This window comes from Periplaneta americana, chromosome 3 (genome assembly GCF_040183065.1).
Source record: "Periplaneta americana isolate PAMFEO1 chromosome 3, P.americana_PAMFEO1_priV1, whole genome shotgun sequence".
NCBI lineage: Eukaryota > Metazoa > Arthropoda > Insecta > Blattodea > Blattidae > Periplaneta > Periplaneta americana.
Genome location: NC_091119.1, coordinates 147,402,620 through 147,417,868, shown reverse-complemented (window position 1 = coordinate 147,417,868; position 15,249 = coordinate 147,402,620). Strand labels below are relative to the sequence as shown.

Sequence of the window (15,249 nt, the reverse complement as noted above, 5' to 3'; positions counted from 1 at the left end):
TAGCATATTGTCACATAAATCCGAGAATCCATTATGGGATTACCTGACATTTGCGTTGCAGTTGAAGCCAAACAGGTAATTCGCCCAAGAAAAATTCGGAACTTGGACCGAGTATATAAATTATCAAATATAATTAAAGAACATAAACAATAAACTTACCGGTAATACGATAAAAATTAAACATTGAAAGTAAATAAAATATATAAGAACTTAAAAGAAAAGACAAATAAATAAATAAATAAATAAATAAATAAATAAATAAATAAATGCTTATCATTTCTTCAACATTAGTGAGGAAATGTTATTTCAAATAATAAAAAGGACTACTGAAAATTATATGCTTGAAAAAATTCTCTTCCACTTACATTTTATCTTCCAAAAACTCCACTTATCTGCCGAGAATACAACCTCGTCCTATTTGGTAAAATGTATTAGTCAAATAACAGTCACGTAGAATGTTAATATCTTCTATGCTTTATTCTACACAGTAAATCCTTGGTTTTTCTAAACCGACGCATGCGACGTGCGAGGTGTGCAGACCTTACATCTCTCAGTTATAGAAACCACTCACTATCTTTCGTGTAGTCCGGATTTGTACCTCGCACGTCGAATGCGTCGGTTCAGAAAAACCAAGGCTTGAAGTAAGTAGATATGGAAATACTTTTGGTATGAGGAACTAATCATTATTTAAATGAGTACAATATGAGAGGGTGAGTCAGTGTCAAGATTATTGGAAAAACGTATGTAGTATTTTCCAACGATAATACTGTACATATTATTATTATTTACTTACTTACTTACAAATGGCTTTTAAGGAACCCGAAGGTTCTATTATTATTATTATTATTGTTATTATTATTATTCAATCTTAATTTTAAGAAAATGAAAATAATTTTTTTCAAGTTTCTGAATGGAGTAAAGTGTTTGAATTTATTTCTTATTTAATAAAACTTCAAAAACACAAAATAAAAATAAATGTACAATTTTTAGTATTTAAATGGAATAAAATAATGTTAAATAATTTTAACCAGATAAATATAGAAGTGAAAAGGTGTCAGAAAAAATGCACAGCACTCTCCAATAAGTTATCTGTAGTTTCCAAATTTTACGCCTATAATTTGAAAACTTCCAAGGTCTCCATTTCGCTGCCGAGAACCGAAAACAGACTCACTAGATTTATAATCGTATATGTTACCGCCCGAGCCATAGAAAATTTAACACAATTTCAAATCAAAATAATTTAAAGGAATGTAAAGTGTAACATTTATGGGCAATATCTGAAAATACAGTTTGATTTTGTTAATGCTTTCATTTCTCAGATGTAATATTAAATTTCATTAAAACACAATCCATAGCCTATATGTAAGTAATTTAGTGAGTATTTACATTTAATACTAATGATTTTGTTAATAAATTTGTGCACTACAATTTAGTAATTCATATGTTGCGTAATATCCATTTATTATTATGACATAAATATTGTAATTTAAAATGGCCGGCGTGTATTCCTATCAAAAGGTTATGTGATGCTTTAATAAATGTACTTAATTTAATGAAATGTCCATTCGTACAAATATCGGATACATTTGTTGTGGTTAAATGTGTTGTTATTTTATCAGTACTTTATCTGTATCTTTACGTCATTTAATAAAATACTTGAAAATGCAGTGCAAATCACTGATAACCTAAATATGAGGTTATTGACTTGGATATATTATACAAAGCATTGAAGTCAGGGTTCTTCATATCGCGCCCTTAAAATAATACTGTCGTAACTACCAAACGTTATTTTGAGTAAATGCAAGATAAAAATTTCAAAGTCGTATGAAAACTCAGGATTACTAAGTATGAGTCTTGAACTTAGAGATACGACAGATCTACTGATTGATAGAGGATTAAATAAAGGGTTCAGAGCCATAGTGGGCCAAGCGCCATTTATTAAAAACGGAGAAAGCAATGTTTAAAGTTAAGTGTATACCATAGTTTAATGAAGACTGATATATAATTTAGTTTTAATGAACATATTTTATATTACTTGCTATACGTTTCATTAAATTATGGGAATCACTTAATTTTAACCCTTGTTATCTCCGTTTTTATTATATGGCGCTTGGCCCACTATGACTCTAAACCCTTCAAATAAAAATTACAAAACTGCCTGTAAGTAGAAATTCAATTTCTGGGAGTTAGGACAGTATTACTCTATCGATCTGAATGAAGGCGGGAGAGCAACTGTAAAATGTTCAATGGTTGAACTGTTTGGACTTTTTCCATTGCTAATTGTCAAAATTATAACACAACGTCTCGAAAGGTGGATCTCTCTTCGTCTTCAGGTGAAACCTACTGTTGGGATCGTTAAAAACAGCTAGACTGCCTGACGGATTCAAGCTTTAAATTGCTTTTTCCGATGAAATTGTGTTTTCTTTCTGTAAACGGCCCCAGGGTAATTTATTTTTTACGGATCTCGTAATTGCGCTCGAGTGGCCAAAATTTATACAAACGCTTTATTAACTTGGTGAAAGAAAAATATTTAACTTTTTTATCTGTCTACATGAAAATGTTTGCTTGTAACCAAATATCGGATTGGAAATTACGTACCATGATTTATCACTGCCTTAACCACCAATATCATACATACTAAAACAAAATCAGTTAGGTACAGTTATGTACATGGGCACATTAAAGATCGAACTAATATTTTAGTTATTCTAGATTTAGAATTGATTAATCTATCTTGTCTTTACAACATTCATCATCAAGTATCCACATTTATTTTGGAAACCTGCAGTTCAACACTTCTGAAATTCAATCTTTGAAAAGTTCTAGTTATTAATTTCGTCCGATATAATGAACTAAAGAAACTAAAATTCGGGCATGTGTAAATGCAAGGAAACTTGGAATTCATGTACATACTGTTTCTCGAGGTGATTAATTAACAATCGTAAAACTCGAAAAAAGTTCTGATTTCTATTACACGAGAGTAAAATTATAAATTATTCTGTAATAATGCTTACAATAACAAATAAATTTAACACTGATACGTCAATTCATTGTGCGTACCATTTATGAAAAAAATATACAAGGTGATTCATGAAGCTCTCCCTCGGCTTATGGAGTCTATTTCGTTTATATGACGTCATTCCATTTTCGACAAATGAAGTGTAATGAAATTCTGAATTCCAACCAATCACAGTGACACTCTGTGATAATTTTTGCAGCTACATTTATCGTTATCAATTTATCGCATGGTCGTTCTTTTGTTTAGTCGTTGGTGCCAACTATTTGCCCGTAAATTGATGATCACGAATACATTAAGATGCAACTACACGGTTAAACTTTTCTTTCAACTTTAAAGCAATGAATGCAAGATTGATATTTAATATTAATTAATATATTTACGCATTGAAGACGACGTTCAAAACGGCGCACCATGTAGACACAAAATCTTCATGCATCTTAATTGAACGTAGCTTTTAAAGTTGATTCTTTCAATAATCTTCCCAGACTGCACCCATACGCGATTGGAATATTGAACTGTGTAGATGCCGCTTTAGTTCCGTTACACACTACAGCGAGAATGCGTTTGTCAAGCTATAAAAAATGCTTTCTGTAGCATGGATTGTAACGATCGAAATAAGGCACAGCTGACATTGGTCCTGCTCCCACAGGTAACATAACCTATAATTGTAGCCTATAAAATTTGTATTTTGTTAATGAAATGAAACAATTAATAGAAAGTTAGATGTTCAATTTTATGTAACATCATCGCATATCAAACCCAAAGACCTTGCATAGTAATAATAAGGTCTTTGATCAAACTGCCTTCCGTATGGCGTAATAAAATTCGTGTTTTAATTAGGCCTATCTATAGAGAGATTGCTTCACTGTGTAGCAACATGTCTCGCTGTGAATACATAAGCATTGGTATATAGCTGTTCCCACTGTTACTGTTAAATTAAATTATGATTTCAGCAGATAATGAAATAGTACATTATGCAACGAGCCTATAATGATAGTAATTAAGAAGCGAGTATGGATGTTTATGAAACGAGCGCTTGCGCTCGTTTCATAATTTTCATACGAGCTTCTTAATTACCATTATAGGCGAGTTTCATGCGATTTTTTATGCTCGACCATATTTCTTACTTGAAATTATTCAGATGTAGGCTATACATTTTATTTGTATCTGACAAGATCAGAAGTGACCTTGTTCTAGGTCGTGAATTGTGAGATGTGCGCAGACGCGAAAATATTGATTTTTTCTGAGGAACAATAATGTCATTGACCTTGATGTAATGCCGTTAACCTTGACATAACCTTGATTATTGAATTCGACATTGAAAAACGAGATGACAAATTGAATTTATTTGAATATTATTTACAATTAACGCTAATTATTATAGTAACAGAACATAACCTTCTGCGACAGTATTGGATTTCCAGCCTCCGTGACTTTTCGCTAATTCTCTTTCGATTGCATATCCGAGAATAATCGATACTTGTGGTTTTATAACGGTACAAAGCTGACTTGTCATTGACTGAACACCTGTAAGCTGAGTTCTCATTGGCTGAACACCTTGTACTTTAATGAGTAGTGTACTTTAATGACATGCATTAAAGGACTGCTACCAGATGTATAATTACTACATTTCGGCATGGTCGAGCATAAATGTATTTATGTTATAATAGTAAGAGAAAAATGCAGTACATGTAATTAACATTGTTAAACCTGTAATTCGCTTTTCGCAATTGGCATTACTGAATAATAACATCGAATTTCTTTATTGCAGTAATCGATATTCATCTACGAGTATTTCAACTTCACAATATCTGAATAGGTTAAGTATTCGTTAATATACAATCATTAACATTTTGAGATCGAATTTTAGGGATATATTATTTACATTTTTATTTTATTCACGAAATATTCCTAATAAATGTCACTGGAGGTCTGAAATTTCCCAGATAAATCTCAGACCTCTCGTGACATTACTACAGAAGATTCCTGAGCTTATTTGGAAAAAAAATGTAAATGAGATCACATTCATAATTATGGAGTTACAATAATTTGAAAACGACAGAAAAAACATTTATTTCATGATTTTACTGACAAAAACACAAAAAATAATTAAAATACAAACAACTGATTGTTTTACGTATCAGTCTCTTTCATTTAGAGTGTATTTAAATCACATTTTCGAGAATACCTCTCTATATCTCAAGGCAACGGTCCACACGCGTGTGAACCGCACGCGTAGAATTTTTCATCTTCACATGTTTGCTCTTTATTGTCGCCGCGGCCCAGAATGCGTTGAGCAACTCTTCGCGTGTTTGTACCTTAATCTGATACACGATGTCTTTCATGTACTCCCAGAAGCAGTAATCTAAGGGTGTTAAATCTGGGGACCTGGGAGGCCAGGTGATATGGCACCGTGATCAGTTCATCGCTGTGGAAATTGCTTGTCTAAGTGAGCTGTTACTGCGCAGTACAAGTGAACAATGTTTGATACGTTCCACTACATGTTTTGGAACTAGCAATCATACCTTCAGGATAACGATGGTGATATTCGGCAGCACCAACTTTCACTTTACCGTCGCACACGCCCAAAATAAACACCGTATCATCATATTCGTCAGAAGATGGCATCGTGGTGTAACTTACGCAAGAGATAACAAATTAATAAATAGGGACTTTCAACAACGTGCACATAGTTGTGGCAACAAACATTCCTAATTACTATGACGCGTTTGAAAAATGTTTTATAACTTCGTAATTATGAATGTGATCCTGTTAATTTATTTACTTTTTTTGTTCAAATTAACCTCAGGAATTACCTCCACAAACTTAGTTAGTCATTCTATATATACAAAGTATGAGGACATAGTAGGCTATCACAATATTAACTTGAAACGGCAAATTTATTATAAAATTATGATAAAAACAAAATAATTAAAAAATACCTAGGGTTTCCCAAAAATACTTTACTTATTTATCGTCCACACCTGTGGAGTAACGGTCAGCGCGTCTGGCCGCGAAACAAGGTGGCCCGGGTTCGAATCCCGGTCGGGGCAAGTTACCTGGTTGAGGTTTTTTCCGGGGTTTTCCGGATTATTATTTTATTATTATTATTATTATTATTATTATTATTATTATGGGTAACTTTCGGTGCTGGACCCCGGACTCATTTCACCGGCATTATCACCTTCATTTCATTCAGACGCTATATAACCTAGATGTTGATAAAGCGTCGTAAAATAACCCAATAAAATAAAATACTCATTTATCATGAGATATAAATAAAAAACTTGGAATATTTAAGAACAAAAAAAACTGAATACATGTTTATTTTATACTCCTAGGCAATGAATAATAATAATAATAATAATAATAATAATAATAATAATAATAATAATAATAATAAAATAATAATAAAATAATAATAATCCGGAACTTCTAATATTGCTGTTTCTGCAAACCATTCTATACCAATTTAAATCCATTAAATTTTATTATTATTAAAATTGTTCTAATCACAGTTTTTCTTAAATGATGTACAGATATATTTCTCCTAGAGGAACAATATTCGCATATTCTTGAGCATTCTGTCGCGCTTCTTTTCGTAGGTCCATTGTCCTTGTGAGGTGTTCAACCAAATGCTATCACGTATTAATTTCAGTATGAAAGTCGATAAAAAAATACGTGCCAAGATTTAGTGTTCACTGAATTTCATAATATTTAAGTTTTATGTTAAAGTTCTGTAAGAAATTTAATGAATTTAATAATTTCGACTAAATTAAATGATATGAATATTATAATATTAAGGTATGACATTTCTCGTAATTTGTAATTTAAGTTATAACCTAAAAAATAGTCGTTTATATGAGACTAGGTTTTATTTTCGAAACGCATTTTCGCTATAACATGTGTTGAAATTATTTGATTATGGACCTTTCAAAATCGTTGCGATTCTCTGGAACGAATTAATGACGATAATCGAAATTTATTGTACACTTTTTTAAAATGAAAATCTTACAGCATTCGAAGTGCTTGTGAATTGTAGGTCTGCAAGGAGGTAAGTGACCAGGAAACGTCTGAATAATTTCCACACGAACATGACGAGTTGATTCGTAATTATAATAAACTTTATACACAAAAATGTGATTTTCTAGAGTCAGCTGTCTAATCATCTTCGCGAACGAATGTACACTGCCCCGAGAGAAGGCATGTTTAAGGCTGATTCACAATTAACCGGGAACGGAAACGACAACGAGAACGAGAACGGAAAAAGTGAAAATAAATGTATTTAAATGTGAGCATTCACAATAGTTAATTGTGAATGCTCACATTTAAATACATCTATTTTAACAATATTTCCGTTCTCGTTTCCGTTCCCGGTTTATTGTGAACCAGCCTTTATACTGGGGAAGCGCTGCTTACCGCGGCCGAGGAGCAACACACCGTGCTTGCCTGCGGTCAGTACATACAATAGAAGCCCTGTATAAATTGGCGCCCATATTTCGTGGCACATAGTGTAAACAAAACATAATTATTTCGAGAATAATGCACAATCGACTTATTTCCATATCACTCGGAACCGATAGAACTGTTTCTTACATATGTGCCGTTCAGCGCAACAGTGGTGTAAGTAAAAATGAGTAATGAGGGTTAAAGTAAACATTCTGTAAAATACAGCGCAAAGTAGCAATTAATATTCAATTTATGTAAACTAATAGTAGCCAGTGAATAGCAAAAAGACCATATTAATTGCTACTTTGCACTTTATTTTACAGAATTTTTACTTTAAACCTCATTACCCAATTTTTACTTTTTGCTCTGAACGGCTCATATGTGGTTAGGGCCTATACGTTTCTTATACTGAATAACAAAAATGCTCTTCCGTATGTTTCTGTACATACCTTCAGATTTGCATTGTAAATGACGTCCAACAGTAACATAATTTGAAATCGTACTTTAGAATCAACTAAAGGTATCGCAACTTCATTTAACTTTTGCCCAGCAATGATGCATTCGCTGCCCGCTTGATAAGGTACGAGAGTGGCGGAACACCGATTAAAAACATTCTGTAATCAGTTGAGGAAAATGAGCGCAATAACAGTAACCGTGTTAAAATATTTAGAAATTACGGTTGCTATGGAAATCGTTTGTTATTAAATTCTTATGCCTTGTTGGAAGTAATATTGATGTTTTGTCAATCTTACATCGTAAGATCTTCATAATGTACTTATTCTAGGAGAGAAGAAAGTAGTGTAACGGAAGGATATGCACCTTCAGTCCACTGACCGTTTCCGTTCTCCTGCACGCTAACGGCTAGTTGCCCCGTGTACGTGTTGAAGCCCGAGGACATGCCGTTGTTGGTCATGGTGGGAGAGCGAGGGGCCGATAGCGCCAGCTGGTTGTTGCGGGGCATGCTGTACAGCGCCTCCGCCAGGTCAGCCGCCCTTTTCAGAATTATCTCCTGCAACATTTCAAACATAATATTATGTACAGAAGTCCCTTTTACTAACTAAGAATATTTATTTTTATTTTCTGATTGTATTACAGAGAGAAAATAATGAATTCATGCAAGAGACAAAGAGACAGAGATATTTCGGGGAAATTAACATTTTCAACGTCCATGACACCAGGAAGTGTTTTTGAGCATGCCGTTAATCCCTCAGTTCGTTCGCCCCATTTTTTATAAGTAGAGTAAAAAATTAAAAGGCTATACCTGTAGGCGTATATGCAATTATTTTCAACGGAACTTACAGAAATGTCTACGACAGTCATTTCATAATATTTTTTACTTGGTAAAATGTAACCACACGAGAGGAAAATTTGTGCAGTTAAGCTATAAAATATTCATTAGTTTGATAATTTTTATTTAAATTTATATTTATTATTATTATTATTATTATTACTATTATTATTATCACCATCATCATTATCATTTTGATGTTTACAAATGGCTTTTAAGGAACCCGCAGGTTCATTGCCGCCCTCACATAAGCCCGCCAATTGCCCCTATCCCGAGCAAGATTAATCCAGTCCGTACCATCATATCCCACCTCCCTCAAATTCATTTTAATATTATCCTTCCATCTACGTCTCTGCCTCCCAAAGATCTTTTTCCCTCAGGTCTTCCAACTAATACTCTAAATGCATTTCTGGATTCACCTATACGTGCTCATGTCCAACGTCTGGATTTAATGTTCCTAATGTGCAGAATACAATGCGTGCATTTTTGCGTTATGTAATTTTCTCCATTCTCCTGTAACTTTATCCTTCTTAGCCCCAAATATTTTCCTAAGCACCTTATTGTCGAACACCCTTAGCCTCTGTTCTTCTTCCAAAGTGAGGGACTAAGTTTCACATCCATACAGTACATAATAATAATAATAATAATAATAATAATAATAATAATAATAATAATAATAATAATAATAATAATAATAATAATAATAATAAACTAATGTAATAACCTTTTCTTGAAAAATTTCTTCACCGATAATTAAATGTAATAATTATCTAATTACTGTTATAATTAACAGAATGGATTGTGCAAAAGATCGGATAGTAATACACTGTAAGCTGGGTTAGGAATAGCCTAAATTAAGGAGATAGTTCTGCATTTAACAGCTAATAATACTATACTTGACGTCTAGAAGTGATTTGATCTCGAACTGATCCCTGAAAAGAAGATCTTAACATTTCTTCGCAAAAGCTATACATTGTAATGACATTTTAAATTTCTTTCTTTCCAAGACAATATTTTCATACTGCATCACCTAAGAGATAATATGCAGAGTATATATTATAATACAGGCTGCTAAACATACAAGTGCTGCAGTACGGTCCACAGAGCAAAAACATTTTCATGTGATAAGCGTATAGAAACACTAGCGTTCAAAGATATCACCGCCAGATACTAATCGATATTGATCGGAAATTTGTTCTTGTAAGTACAACTCTTTAGTTTTTAATTGTATGAATAGATGGTGAACATAACTGTCAATGTTGCCAATAGTATATAGGCCTAAATATACCCGTATTCTATAATTCAAAATTTCATACTACTCTAATGATTGTAAAAGGCACTAGGTTCAGCGGGAAACCTCTGATACTTTAAACTATGAGAATTGTAAAAGGCACTGGGTTTAGCGGGAAGCCTCTGATACTGTAAATTATGGGAATCGTAAAAGGCACTAGGTTTAGCGGGAAACCTCTGATACTGTAAATTATGAGAATCGTAAAAGGCACTATTTTTAGCGGGAAACCTCTGATACTGTCAATTATGAGAATTGTAAAAGGCACTATTTTTAGGGGGAAACCTCTGACACTGTCAATTATGAGAATTGTAAAAGGCACTATTTTTAGGGGGAAACCTCTGATACTGTCAATTATGAGAATTGTAAAAGGCACTATTTTTAGGGGGAAACCTCTGATACTGTCAATTATGAGAATTGTAAAAGGTACTATTTTTAGGGGGAAACCTCTGATACTGTCAATTATGAGAATTGTAAAAGGCACTATTTTTAGCGGGAAACCTCTGATACTGTCAATTATGAGAATTGTAAAAGGCACTATTTTTAGCGGGAAACCTCTGATACTGTCAATTAGGCCTATGAGAATTGTAAAATGCATTAGGTTTAGCGGAAAACCTCGGATACTGTCGATTATGAGAATCGTTAAAGGCACTAGGTTTAGCGGGAAATCGCTGATATTGTCAATTATGAGAATCGTAAAAGGCGCTAGATTTAGAGGAAAATCTCTGATACTGTCAATTATGAGAATCGTAAAAGGCACTATATTTAGAGGACAATCTCTGCTACTGTCAATTATAAGAATCGTAAAAGGCACTAGATTTAGAGGAAAATCTCTGATACTGTCAGTTATGAGAATCGTAAAAGGCACTAGGTTTAGCGGGAAACGTCTGACACTGTCAATTATGAGAATCGTAAAAGACACTATGTTTAGCGGGAAACCGTTGATATTGTCAATTACGAGAGGTAATGTATTCTTAATTTGCATTACCATTTCCCTCCATACCTTTCTACCCGTTCCAATAATAGTGGGACCTATTGAGAACTATCGGAACTATTTCAAAGTTTGTCAATTTGTTATATCTTTGATTCTGACTTATCCCGTGCTTAGAACGTTCGCTTACACGATCAGAAAATTATAGGTCAGATATCTTTGAACGTCAGTGTACGTCGGGAGGTTTACTACATACAGAAGGACGTGATTTCGTTATATGCTACCAGATGTCCGCGTAATCGTTATTGTTGTGACATCTACAGTATGACCAAGAGTTGAGAAATAAATAAAAATTACTTGATCATTGAGCTTTGCCGCTTTAATTAGGTTAACCTTTATTCTAGAAAATCGCCTTCTGGAAGAAATAAACGTGCATACCTTTGGTCGAGAGGCAATCACATTAACGAATGACGTACGGAAGATATCATTGTACAATTTTGTTAAGTACTCGTATTATATTCAACGAGAATTAGAACTAATGGGATCTTACATATACGGTAGAATGTATATTCTCCAGTGCACTTGGCACGGAAGAAGTTAACTTTGCATTACTACAATGACATTCTCATAACTTAATTTTCAATTTCTTATGTTTATAACAACAAACAATCCTCTTTATCCATAGGATTTTTATAAAAATAACAAGCCACTTAAAAATAATCGAATGTCAAAATCTAAAAAAGTGATATTTTTTCCGCTTGCAGGTGAAGTATTTATAAACACGACGCAAACTGAGAGATTCTAAAGAGCTGTATATGACAAATAAATCGGTCTGATGATCTCAACGAGTGGGATAATCCAAAGACTGCCTGAATTTATCTCTATTTATCAGTTCCTCTTATATCAGCGAAATTATGATATTTAGAATATGTGTGGTAATTCTATTGTCTCATTTGCTTGAGACAATAAATGGAATGTGTCACTGGACTATTGAAATGATTCAATAAAAATTACAAACAACTGCTTGTTGTCTATTGTAATTAGCAGACCTAATGCCCCTACACACATGGAATTTAATTTAATCTAACATCCTTGTAGAGATAAACGCTTCACATTTCATATTTATCTATAAAGAAGGAAATATGGACTTTAAAGTTTAAAAATAAGAATTACATGTAGGTTTATCTTGCAAAATTCCTACCTAATAAATACCACAGCAACGAATACATTCGGTTTTTATGACGGAAAAGTAGTATTACTAACAGAAGAGAAGAAAAATATACTTGATTCCTACAAAAAATATCTTTACTTAAGTCAGCTTAACTTTGACTATTGCATGAATATCTGCACCAAATATTGCTTGATTTTATTAAATTTCCTTTTATTTCTATAAAAATGCAAAATGTAATACATATTTACCTTGGGCAGTTTTTCAGGGTCTCCAGGATGCCGTGGTATAAGTTTCTGAAGACGCTGAAACCCGTAGTCTATTGTCGGTTCGTTCAAAGCTACAACAAAGCAAGCACATTACACATGTCATATACATTATTGTAGATTACAGTATTCTAAACTCTTAAAGGCAAGAATGCTGTACATTTGTGGGCCTATATTTTATCTTGAAAACGGGACTAAAGATATTGATGTAATCTGGTGAACCTACCATCTTCTGGCGCGGGAAAACCATTTAGCTAGGTTTCAGCTTTGCAGAAAAGTTCATTTATGGGGCTAAATAACCAAATTTAGGGAATTCCATTTCAAGATATATTTAAAATCAGAATTCGGTTGTCATACGCAGCGTTGCCAACCCTGAGGCTTAATTGGATCGCACAATTTGTTCCAAATTATCGTACTTTTGATTGGAGGATCGTACACTACATATAAAATAGGGATATTTTGATTATTTTATCTAAACTCCCTCTACAGTGTTTTGTTTAATCGATTTTTTTTTAATTCTTACAAGGAAATAATTGTTAAAAATTAAATATTAACGTATAAAATGATTTTTAAATACTTGGTAGGATCCTCAGATGGATCAACAACAGCAGGAACAGAAGAGCCAGAACCTGCATCTAGCCCATTTACAGTTTTTTAATGAGAGCAAAACCAAGCTTTAAATTTAGGAATTGTTTACCATAATTTTCCACAACTTTGTTTCAGTCCTGTATTATTTAAGTACACTGGATGTAGATCTTTTGGGAGTCAAGTTGTCATGTCGCCTGGACCTGGACACATAGGCGAGCAATGTTATAGAATAATATGTTTTGCGACAGTCGACTGTACAGTACTTGTATCGCAGAAGTGATACGTGCAGAAACTACTTTAAGTTAATGTACCCGTAATACTGCAGAAATTTATGCAGGGTGTATCTATATATGTGTTCATAAAATGTGAGGGAGTATTCCTGACACCAAAACATAACAAAAAGTTCATAAGAACATAGGTCCGAAAACCCTTCGTTAGGGAGTTATGAAATGAATTTCCTGTAGTGACCCCTGATTATGTAATTCAGCTCAAACTTGTGTTTTCCCACTTTCTTCATTACAGTTGGTCATGAGATTTGTTTTGTTTTGTCTGATTGTCTTTTGTTCTGTTTTGTGTTATTCACAGTCATCACATCACAAGATGTATTCAGTGAGAGAAATGACGGATATGCACTACATTTATGGCCTAGCAGATGGGAATACGATAGCAGCACGTCAACTTTATGCAGAAATGTACCCTGGGAGACACTTAACTTGTGGAAAAACGTTTGCACGCAAACAAAACAACAAGTTAAATGGTCCATCCAGTGCAAAAGAATAATAAAAGATAAAAAAAAAAAATACTCGATGTTCTTTAGAAAGCAGATGTAAAATATCTGCTACAAACAGATATCGTAAGTCCACCCCAGTTGTGTAACGGTTAGCTTGCCTGATCGTGAAACGAGCAAATTCATGTATCATCTTAATAGTTTCAGGTCGATCGGGAAATCGTGGCAGACGTGGTTCCGGGATTCGCCTACAGGTGTCATCTGTGTGAGGGAGCTGCTCAAATTTCAGGAAGCCGTAGGGGCTTGTACAGTGGACTACAGCAGACCGGGGAGTTTATACGAGTTAATAATAGCCATGTTACAAAACAATTCAAATACTGAAAAAATATATATTGATACGCAAAATTATTTTTCGAGGAAAAGAGTACAGGGGAAAAAGGAGTTAGAGCGAGGTGCTGACTACACAAATTTCTTCTATTACAGAGATCAAGAAAGCATGAGAACTTCACATTCATGGCTTTCATGCAACTCATGTTCCGTACATGGACTCAGGAAAATTGCAAGCGTTCTAAATCTGTAATTATGTTCTGTACACTAAAATCAGGGCGTGCTCTAGTTATACATCGAATGATGTCTTAATGTTATCACTTCTGTTATTTATTCTATTTGGAGTAAAAATGGGCCTATATTTATTGATGTTGTAGGCCTAGCTATTGTAATGCAAGCTCTTAAATACCATATCATCTCGTACTTCAATGTAAACGATGTGTGTATTCTACGTAGTAGAAGAACTACAGGCAGAAGATGACATACATACTCGCACTTAAGCTTAATTTACTGGCCTAACTGATTCGACTATTGCGTCATTCACATTAACGTCCCGATATATGAGCGACGCGCCGAAGCTGCATTTTTTTTCCGTCGTAGGCATTGTCCTCATGCAGCACAAGATGCAAACTACATAGCATCGCGTGATGATGCAGGAAATTAAGAAAGCAGTGGAAAAAAGAGGGAGAGAGGATAGAGAAAAGTTGGAAGAAGAGGATAAAAGTGTAAAAAATTGGACACAGGAAGATGCTCTAATGCAGCGGTCATCAAAACACTGTACTCTCGGACTAGCATCTCTTACCCGCAGGTCTCTTACAGCACCAGCGTGCATTCGTGGCTGCTAGCGGGTATGCTTCCTCCTACACGAGAATGCATGGTGCCAAGCACTGCTTACCCATAATCCATTTCAGCTAGAGCTGACGACCACTGCTCTAATGCATGATAAACCTGTAGCCTATAGCAACTTGCCTCATATATATTAAGATTATTAAATATTTGAGTAAGATTTTCTCAAAAGACGTTTTATCTAGCAAATCCGTCCGAAATAAAACCTGGATGAGAATCCGCCAGAAAACTGGTTATCTATTACTAATTCGCAAAATTCTTGAAAGAAGAGATTTATCTTCAGTCCATGGGACTGGGTGTCTGTCTCTTGTGATGTGATGTACTGTGTTGTCTCAGCGGTGGCCCTGTGCCG

At 34.0% G+C, this 15,249-nt stretch overlaps 1 protein-coding gene across 3 annotated transcripts in view; it reads right to left on the bottom strand.

Annotated features, from left to right (window-relative positions):
• kn (EBF transcription factor knot) overlaps positions 1-15,249 on the bottom strand; it is an 872,483-nt gene that overhangs the window by 21,204 nt on the left and 836,030 nt on the right. For 2 of the 3 annotated variants that reach the window (XM_069821751.1, XM_069821753.1), the window contains exons 11-12: positions 12,395-12,483; positions 8,288-8,477 (exon numbers count right to left, since the gene is read on the bottom strand). In XM_069821751.1, coding sequence (XP_069677852.1) covers positions 8,288-8,477; positions 12,395-12,483 — 279 coding nt within the window. The remainder of the gene's footprint in view (positions 1-8,287; positions 8,478-12,394; positions 12,484-15,249) is intronic. The other variant, XM_069821752.1, reaches the window with a different exon arrangement.